This window comes from Quercus lobata, chromosome 4, assembly GCF_001633185.2.
Source record: "Quercus lobata isolate SW786 chromosome 4, ValleyOak3.0 Primary Assembly, whole genome shotgun sequence".
Taxonomy (NCBI): domain Eukaryota; kingdom Viridiplantae; phylum Streptophyta; class Magnoliopsida; order Fagales; family Fagaceae; genus Quercus; species Quercus lobata.
In genome coordinates, this window is record NC_044907.1 from 34940909 (window position 1) to 34951828 (window position 10920).

At 32.1% G+C, this 10920-nt stretch overlaps 1 protein-coding gene across 1 annotated transcript; it reads left to right on the forward strand.

Annotated features, from left to right (window-relative positions):
* The first annotated feature begins 3871 nt into the window (after positions 1 to 3871).
* Positions 3872 to 9266, forward strand: LOC115987287 (senescence-associated carboxylesterase 101-like). The gene is made up of 4 exons (XM_031110805.1): positions 3872 to 4029; positions 4225 to 4594; positions 7509 to 8045; positions 8321 to 9266. The coding sequence occupies exons 1-4, from the start codon at positions 4013 to 4015 to the stop codon at positions 9173 to 9175; spliced, it is 1779 nt and encodes a 592-aa protein (XP_030966665.1). The 5' UTR covers positions 3872 to 4012; the 3' UTR covers positions 9176 to 9266.
* Positions 9267 to 10920: the final 1654 nt, after the last annotated feature.

The window sequence follows — 10920 nt, forward strand, 5'->3', positions numbered from 1 at the left end:
TCACACATTTAAAAATTATTTTGTTACAGTGTTTTCAGTTTTCAATTTTAGCAAAATAAGTTCTATCCAAACAGACCTATAGTGTGCTTTTTTAGAGTCAAGTGTTAAAAAATAGCATATTTAGCCTTTAAAACCTTTGATAAGAAAGGTGATAGAGTATGTTTTGGTGTTACATTCCCTAGGTAGCAGTTGTACTAATTAAGTGGTCCCTCTTTCAAAAAGCTCATAATTGAAAGGATGAACCGAACTCATCCTAAGCCGTGTAACAACCGGAGACTAAATGGGTTTTATAATTTCTTTCATGGCGAAAATACTGTTTTGGTCCCTACATTTTGGTGTTACGGTCAATTTAATCCCTACATTTTGATAATAGTCAATTTGGTCCCTGTTATTTTTAACATACAGTCAAATTGATCCCTACCGTTAACTTACTAACGGAAAATATCTATATGGCAAACGGTTTGTAAGATTGACATGTCTAATATTAAAAAATTAAATGAGATGATGACGTGTCTAAATTTTATTGGCCATGTTAGTGATTAGTTGGCAAAAAAAAAAAATGCCACATTAGCTTTTACAAATATATTTCTTTTCTTTTCTTTTTTTCCTCTCTTTATTTTTCTTTTAACTTTCTTCAATCAAACATAATTTTCATTTTATTTTCATTGTATACCAAGTGAATGTATAGCAGCCTGGCCACTAGAAACCCATACAGAGGATAAAAACTTTCATATGCAGTTGTTAACCAAACGAAGAGGACATGGATCTGATCCGAGTTGCATTTCAAATTGGCAAACTTGAATAGAGCAATCGTTCTAGACCATTTTGAATTAGAATTGGAGGTCCACTAAGGGGCTGGATTTGGAGCGATTGGGATTTGGATTCACATGGGAGAGGAGGATGAGGATGAGAAATCCCAAGAAGGTTTAGTTTCTTAGGCATGAGATCCGGATTTGGCTCAGTTGTGGTAGTTGATAATGGGATTTTTATTTCTGATTTTGTTTTGAGGGAGTGGTTTGGAGAGAGGGAGAGAACCCATAAAGGACTTGATTGTGCTATCTAGAGAGATAATAGTTGCAGTGAGTGTGGTTCTTGTGGTGGCGGTGAAAGATAGGTGGCACAAGCACCAGTGGTTAAGTGAGGAATAGGAGATTAGGAGAGACGGAGGGCTGTCCTGGGTTTGGGGAAAGAACAATGAAGAATTTTCTGGGTTTGGGAAGAAGAACAATGAAGAATGTGGGAAAATAAAATTAATTTTTAAAAAAATCGTAGGAAAATTGAAAGAAAAAATAGAGTAAAAAAATTGGAAAAAAAAGAAAAGAAATATATTTGTAAAAGTTGATGTGGTTTTTTTTTCAACTAAGCACTGACTTGGCCAATAAAATTTAGACATATCAGCATCTCACTTAATTTTTTAATTTAGTCATGCCTACTGTACAAACCGTTTGCCACATAGACATTTTTTGTTAGTAAACTAACGGTAGGGACTAAATTGACTGCTACTAAAATGTAGGGACTAAATTGATTGTAACACTAAAATATAGGGACCAAAATAGTGTTTTCGCCTTCTTTCATTTATTTTTTTTTTCTTAGGCATTTAGCTATCTATTAAACCAGTAAATATCTCTTAAATCCTTTGTATGGAACTGGTATAAAATACCTTCTCCCAAATTTTTTTTTTTTTTTTAAGCGCAAAAACATTTACAAATTTTGCATATTTGTTATCATTTATTGGTTGATTTAGTCTCTCTAATCTATTTAGATACAACCTCTAAAATCTTTCTTTTTTTTTTCTAAATATAATTTATTAAAATATCCCTTAGCAAATCGAGTCCTACTTTCAAAATAAATTGCCCATAATAAACCATCCCAGCTTTTAATTGGTTTGGATGATTTTTATGAAAAGGAAAAAAAAAAAAGGTTTAGATGATGAAACTTGAGAAAGAAAATAAAAAAGAGTTTAAATAACGACAAGAGATCTACTCATATAGAGGTTCAATTTATAGAATCTGCTTTTCATAATTATTATTTTTATTATCAAACCAATATGCACGTCAATTGATGGTACAAAAACTAAACATTTATGAGTTTCGCCTTTACATGGGTCGTTGGACTAGTGGCAGCACATCGAGATCAATTTCCTATCAACTTCCAAAAGTATTCATTAAATAATTTGGAATTTACGGCAAACGTGAGGTGCGGGGTGGACATCGATGTCAACTTCTATATACGTCAAAAGCCTTTTTGGTTCTTGCGTAAGTTCTGGGACGTAGACTGCAGTACATGCTTATTGGTATTTTGGTGCGCACTTACGGGAAAGTGTTTGGCACTTGCGACTCTTGCAGAAGACAATGTGTGCATACCTTCTTCAGTCAAAAAGAAAAAGAAGACATGATTTGGAAAAAAAGAAAAAAAAGAAGAAGAGAAACTTTAACTTCTCAGAAAATGTCACTTGAATTACAAGTGAATTCTCCTCAAAAGAATTACAAATGAATAATGTTTTCCTTTGGTTTTAAGAATCTCCATTAAGGAGCATTGCACCCTTGAATTAGAGCACTCACATTTGTCTCAACAAACCAATGTTTTGGCTAATATGATAACTAATTTAACCCATCTAATGGAGTCAAAGGTGCTTAACAAACCCCAACAAGTATAACAATAAAAGATTCTTTGAGACAAATAAATCAGGTTAATTGACAAAAACTGACCTTTTTAATTATCTATATAGAAGCTTTTATCATTTTTATTATTATTAGAAAGTTTATTTCATTAAGCTAGAATTTGTATACCAGTGGTGGTCATGTATATCACAGTTAATAAAAAAAAATACCAAAAAAAAAAAAGGTGCACAAAAAAGGTGCACCAAGGTCCAACATAACTTTTCAACAAAAGAAGAGAAAAGTACTACATAACTTTTTTCATGAAGAGTAATGAGATGAAAATGACAGGCAAAGATAATAAAAATGTAGGTATCTTAATTACTCATTATTCATCAATCATAGCTAAATAGTACCATTTTAGCAAGTTGAGAATTCAACAAGTTTGGGAATGATGTTGTGTCCAGTCGGGGAGCTAGCTTGTCAGCAGAGCCATTAATTTCCTCAAGACGTCGACCTTAGAAGAAATGGTCATTAGCTTCCGAGCCTCTCTACATGCACCATCAAGTACCATAGAAAATTTCATATTCTCTCATAATTCACTCATCTGAATCCACTTGATACAAAGATAGAGAGAGAGAAATGAAAATTTTCACAGTCAAATCCACAAGTTGTTAATAATATGTAAAAAAAAATGTCAAGTTTATCCAAAAAAAAAATGTCAATGATAAATATAAATAAAATCCAATTAAAATTAATCAACTTAAAAATTGTAAAAAAAAAAAAAAAAAAAATTGGCATGTACACACAATAACACATGATGAGTAATGTTAGAAACATATAATTTGCCACAAATTTATACCACAACTCACCATATGGCATAAAGTTGTGAGAAATTGTGTCCTCCATCGTTACTCATACACAATTTAAAAGAGTTGGTAGATGCTACCCCCAATAACACTCCGTGTTGTGAAATTTTTCGTGTTTATAATGTAATTTATATATATTTTTTCTTTAGACGTGGAGAGCATAATGGAACTTTTTTAGGTAGGAAAGGGCTAGGCACCGTCCTTCTTTTTTCTTGTCTTTGTGGAGGATTTAAAAAGAGTGATTCGCAGCTCACCGTGAGTGATGGTGTGAAACAAAAGAATGTTTCTTTCAAAATAGTGAAATTGGTCCACTTCAATGCTTATAGTACTTATTTATTTGCTCATTTATTTAAAAGATAATGTAGAAAATGACTTTGGGTTAAAGTAAAGCAAGTCAAGTAAACCTCCACGGTTATTGACTTGTCGTCTTGTGAAATCTCTGGGAAATTTCTGTACCTGATGAGTAGAACCATTCAATGCTTTATTCTTATATATGTAAGACTCAAGTTTGCTCAACATTACTAAGCAAATCTAAAGCTAGAGAGGATGACCCAAACACAGTTGTAAGTGTAAATTAAAAAAAAAAAAAAAAAAAAAATCATTTCTTTTTCTTTATTTCCCTAGTTGTTTGTGTTTGTTTTTCTTCACTTTTTCTCTCTTCCTTTTAAGTTTGTTTCTTGACCAAGAAATTCAATACTAAAGAGTAATGCATCATCATTTCTTTGCTAATTTTTCCTATGATTAATTCATGATGGCAGCTTTAGCAGTGGGTTAGAGTTGGCAAAGTTTGTGGTGAACCTTGATATCCTACAACATGCATGGACTGCAATTACGGAGCTATGCAAAGAAACCAGTCAAAATGAAGAACCATCTTCCTTAGTGAAATTCAAAGTTTTTGAGCTACCAAACTGTACCATCATTGCTTTTTTCACTTTGCCTGCTAATAGCAAAGACTATGTTCAGGGAAATGGAGGAGGAGATTTTGTTTCATCATCAACTCTTAAGAAGTCTTTTCCTGTCTTCAATTTCCTGTGCCCTAAAGACAACCAAGAGTTCTCCATTAACCAACCTGCATTTCAGCTTTTTAGCTCCAATATTTTTGGTGTGCTCCCTTTCTTGAAATCAAAGGTACCTATATATATATATATATATATATATATATACTCCGAATTTTTTTTTTTTTTTTTTTTTGGGGTCATATATAGCAGTTGTAAGCATTAAGTTCGACCCATGTGTCTTCTTGTCGAGAAACTTGAACTTGCTGGCCTCAATGATTTGATCTAACTCAATGTTCAACATTTAAATCTGATCTTCTTCTTCTTCTTCTCTTCTTCTTCTCTCTCTCTCTCTCTCTCTCTCTCTCTCTCTCTCTCTCTCTCTCTCTCTCTCTCTCTCTCTCTCTCTCTCTCTCTCTCTCTCTCTTCTCTCTCTCTCTCTCTCTCTCTCTGTGTGTGTGTGTGTGTGTGTGTGTGTGTGTGTGCTGAATAAAAGACTTTTAAACCACACAAGCAACAATCGCCTGGGATGCCTCTGCCAAGATAACATTACCAAAACTTGGGGGGCCAAATCCCAGATCAAGAGTTGGATGAAATCTGATCGAGTTTCGTTTTCCCTGAACTTGTATATAGAGAAGTCTAGCAGAAGCTCCCTCGTTATACTTTTACATGCTAGTTTTTTGATTGACGAGCTTGAGTTGCTAGATCGTTTAGTACATCTGTTTGGATAAAAAAACTAAAAACACGGTTATAAAATAATTTTTAAATGTATAAATAGTACTGTGAATCTAATTTTAAAATTAAATTTATATTTTTCTATATTGGTGGGTCCCATGAGACCCTCAAGAAACACCAAACACAGCAGAGTTTGGATATCAATGCTATCACTCACACTTATCTGCCATGGAATGGTTACTATTATTATTATTACTATCAAGGATTTTAATTAAATATCTATCCTTGAAATGATATCTGGTTGAATTGGTATGACAAAAATAATAACCCGTGTTGAGATATCATTATAATAAAAGAAAAAAAAAGTATGATATTTGATTATTATAGTTTTTTTTTTTTTTAATTTCTGTTATTTTCCGATGTATTGATCCGTAAACCTAATATATTTCAGTCTTTTAAATAAACAAATCATTTTGCAATCTTTCACATATTTCTGTTAGTATTCTCAGCCCAATTTTCAAGATATTGATATCATTTTTCATATCTAAACCAACACATTACAAGATGCTCCAAACAATGTGTCTAGACTACAATCACATATTCTTTTCCAACAAATTTCATAATTGTTGAGTGGGTGATTGCGAGTGATAGACACATTTGAAATTCATGAACTCATCATTTTTTTCTTTACTACTCACAATTGACTAACTCAACAATTACAAAATTTATTGTGAAAAAAAAAAAGAAGCTATATTCATAGCACTACTACCATTTTATCACAATCTTTTTTCATAATCATTGAGGAGACAAATTTTAAAAGGTAGACAAAAAAAAAAATAATAATAATGGTATTGGTGGTGGTCCCGATAAGAATCAATGATAACTTAGCATTTATACATTTATGAAATCTATTCTGAAAAAATATTTTGTCTAGTATTGTCCTGTTCCAAAACACTTACTTTTGACCTTTTTGTTTTGTATAACTTATCATTTTCTTTTTAATGAAAAAAGAAGGGGTTGAGCCATAGTTATGCACCTAGCCCATCCGAATGATATTTTTTTTATGAAACTTATCCTTTTTATTTAATAGAAAGATTTCCATTTTAATTTTTTAAAGGTTTATCCTTATCATTATTACATATCTCACTCTTCCATGTTAGTGGTGTCAATGGTTGATGATGTTGCCAATTACTATCAAATATATTCTTTACTGTGTATGTAAACTCTTGACTTTTATTTTGTAAATCAGTTTATTTCTTCCTGCCATGCATGTTGGAGCTGTTAACTGTTCAGAATGACTGTTATATATATATATATATATGGAGAGAGAGAGAGAGAGAGAGAGAGAGTCTTTTTATATTTTTTAAGAATTAGATACGTGAATTTGCATTTATATATAATTGACACAAAATTAAAAAGACATTTTGCAATCATTTTTCTTAGGAAAATTAGGCAAGAAATTAGAGTACATTAATTAATATCTAAAGACACTTGATATTACATTATTAAACAATAGAATGACACTTGGCATCAAATTATTGGAAAATTTCAAAAGATATTTGGCACAAAATTGGAGTCCAGATATTTTAACTCGATTGTTTCCACTTTAATATAGTTATATTAGAAACTTGTTTGATTTTACAATTTTACATATCCCAATTGGTTTAGTTGGAGTTTTTATTTTATTTTTTAAAAATTTTATATTCAGTTGAAGCGTTTATTAGAATAGGGAAAATGGAAAAAATCAAATAAAATAAAACCTTAAATGACATATGTCTCTAAATAATCAAATTAGAACATAAGCTCAATTTCTTATTTTCATATCTTGGTCAGATTGTAAGTTTTCCTGCAATATGGAAGGTAATTTTTATTAATATGAGTCCTTTTTGGACTCACTTTTATCCACTAAAACTTTCAGATAACTAATTCCACTCGTTAGAACTAGTTGCCAAGTAATCTAGGAACATTCACTCCTAACAAGTTAAGCAATTTATACTCTTGCCTAAAAGCACTCTCCACTTGCTATTGACAGATTAATTTCAAAAGTTGCACTTATTAGTATGAAGATGTTAATATCGATCTAAGCAAAGTAAATTCGGTAATAATATTAGTTTTAGATAATGTATAATTGAGCTGAAGTTATAAATTTTTAAACTTTCATAGATTTTGAATTCATTAGGAAGTTAATTTTATTAAATTTGGCATAATTGTATGTTTATCTTTCCAGTACGAGTTAGTGACCAATATTCATAGTTGGCATAATAACATTTAACAATGTGTACAATATGCATGCCGAATATTTTTCTATTATTGAACTATGAGAATGTGACTTGGCCAGTTATAAACATTGTAAGATTCATATCATAATGCAGATTGACAATTCCAAACCATTAATTATCACTGGAAACTCTCTGGGAGGATCTGTTGCCACTCTCTTCACCATATCACTACTAGAAAAATTCAATTTTTCAACCACCAAATGCCCACTTTGCATCACTTTTGGTTCACCCCTTATTGGTGATGAAAGCCTGCAGAAAACCATATCTAAATATGTAGCATGGAACTCTTGCTTTTTGCATGTGGTTTCTGACCAGGATCCAGTTCCTAGAGTCTTAATTAATGGTTACAAGCCTTTTGGAACATTTCTCTTGTGTTCGGAGCTGGGTTGTTCTTGTTTTGAGGACCCCCAAACCATTTTGGAGTTGCTGATGGCAACCTATATAGGGAGTCCTGAAAATCAAGATCCTAATAAGATTTTTGAGTCCTATGGAACATTTGTGGAGCATCTCAATCGTAAGGTACTTTGCAAGGATACTACTGATCATGAGTCATTAATTGATTGGACTACACCACCATTACGGGCAGGCATTATTACAAAACTAGCAGCAATTGGACTGGTGCGATCACAGGTAACCTAATTACAATTCTTTTTGAATCGTATATAATTAGAATGCTTATTTGAGCTATGTCATTTGTATGGTACATATACGTTACACCTAGACAATACACAAAATAGAATAATGTAATGAATGAAATGCTTACCAATTAAGTATTAACAACTAACCAAAGCCTCTAATGTTTCTTACATGAGTAAAAATTACTACAATTTAAAGTCTTTGTCTTTGTCCTTGTGATCTTTCAAAACTTCCCTTCTAGCCCAACTCATTTTTACAAGTTATTGCAGCCACTGCAGAACGTTGATATCAACATCATCATTGCAAAGATAGAAAAACAGGAAAAAATGACGGCAATTTTAAACAAGCAGGCTTTTGATCCCACCAGGGGGTTGAATGAAATAAAAGTATATATGGCTTATCTAGAACACTATAAGAAGTTGTCTAAAGACAAAGGAATTGGATACTATGATAGATATAAGCTTGAAAACCGTATTGGAAGGACTATGACTGATATGGATTTGTTAAAGTTTAAAAAATCTCTCACATGTTTTTGGGAAGAAATGGTTGATCAAGCAGAGAAAAGGCCCCAGACAGTAGGCCACTCCCTTCGTACCCGTTCACTCTTTGGGGGAACAAATTACCGAAGGATGATTGAGCCGCTAGACATAGCTGAATACTACAACAAGGGCCTAAAAGACTACATAAATAAAGGAAGGTCTAAACAGTACATACAATTGGAGCAGTGGCTGAAAGAAACTGAGAAACCTTTAAGTGTTCCAAATGAATTGAAGAAACAGAATGTGGCGTCAAGTCTGACAGAGGATTCTTGCTTTTGGGCACATGTTGAGGAGGCTCTCATTTCATGCAAGTTGTTGAGTAGCAAAGAATCAAGTGATGAGGAGAAAGACTCTGCAAAGAAAGAACTGGTTGAGTTTGAAAAGTATGTATTTGATTTGATGAAAAATTACGCAGTATCTTCTGAGATTTTCTTATCTGGGAGTAGCTTCATGAAATGGTGGGGAGAGTATAGAGAGATTATGGGAGTTTCTTATAGCTCTCGTCTCACTAACTTACTAAGGAATGACAACAATTACAAGGCATATGCTAATGGCTCCCTAGAGTTTCCTTTAAATTTTGTATGACAAAGATTTGCATATTTCAATATCTATGTGTGCACTTCCCTTCAAACATGTGTGGTATTTCAAAGTCATTACCCAATAAATTGTAAATTAAGGACATCATCTTTTCAACTTTTTAAATTTTTGTATAATAAAATTTTTAGTCTTTCTTTTGCTATTTTTGGGGTTTGATACTTGGATGTGAGTAGATGAAAACAGTTTTAGCATCATTATCAAAGGAATAGTTGGCTTTCTTTATTCTTCCCTCTCAGCAAGAAAAGGCCACATTATACCATTGAAATAGTGAGCATAATTTCTCCCCATCAAGACCGTTCATGATTTGCTAATATTTCTACATTTTCCAACAAAAGTCAAAAATAGGATTTTGAGAGTGAAAGGAGCAGTTCAATTGATACATTAATGGTAGGGTTTATATAATGCAATTTGTAATATAGTTAGGTCAAGGGAGGATGTAGAAAAAATAGGAAAAATTATATTTTCGTTACAAGGTTTTGGTTGAGGGGATAAAAGAAAAAGTGAAAGGGAAAAAGAAAATGTCTTGAGTTGAATTCTTTATATATCATTATCTGAATTTCTTTTTATTAAATGGTAAAAATAATCTAAGTTATAGATAGTTGAATTGGTAAAGTTTTTTATTGTTGCATAAGAATTTAAAATGTGAATCCCACTTATACAAAAAAATAACTAGTATCTTGGCCTAATAATAAAGGATAATTATCATAAAGTAGATACCATAAATTAAAATTTTATTGTATCTATTAAAAAAAATAGGAGTAAAAATAAAAATAAAAATGTTGAATTTTACAAAAGCCAAATTAGTATGACAACAAGCCTTGTGAGCTGGTTAATGCTATGTTCTTCCTTGTGAGATTTCTATTAGGTGTATGTCTAAGAAATATCTTATTAACACTATAAATGAATCAAGCTATTTATGAACAAATAGAGCTTCACTCAAGAAAAAATCTGTTTATGTTGTTTATTTATTAAACAAACCAAGCTCAACCCAACTTTAGACTTGATTATTAAACAAGTCAAGCTTAAACATAATAACGTGTTCATAAACAAGCTCATAAACATTATGACTCAAATTAACTATATATAATACTATATATTTATATGTATACTTTAAAAAAAAATATATTTATATAGATTTATAATTGGGTTATATAAGTTTGTCAATTATTTATAGTTTATTCATAACATAAACCATCCATTTGTAGTAAAAAATAAAAAATTTATGGAGGAGTAAGATATGTTAGTGTAGGGACTGGGTTTGAGCACTGCTACCGTTAGATGAGTGGACTCAAGCCCAACTAGCCCAATACAATAAATTTATAGAGAATGGGTTTAAGAACTAGGCCTTAGTGAGGGTTACAACAACTAGACATGGTTATGAATGGGTTGAATAACAAGGATGTAGGCTAAAGTATGAAATTCTGTCCTCGGGCATTTCTTCCGAGGGACTTGTTGTTCTTCTTATTCTTTCAGTGCTTGGTTACAAAGGTTTCCAAGGTCGTGCAAATTGTTGTCATATTCTCTTTCTCATTTTCGATCCCTCATTCTTGGAGGATTTCTCGTATTATATATCCCCTTACAATCAATCTTGACCCTCCATCTGTTGATCATGCAGGTCACTACTCGAGTGCTTGTCTCATCAGCCACCTTCCCAAACCTTCTGTGAGTTGCAGTAACCAAGACCGCACTGTTCAGGGGTCATTTCCTCATTAATGTGGCCAGGAGATTAGTTG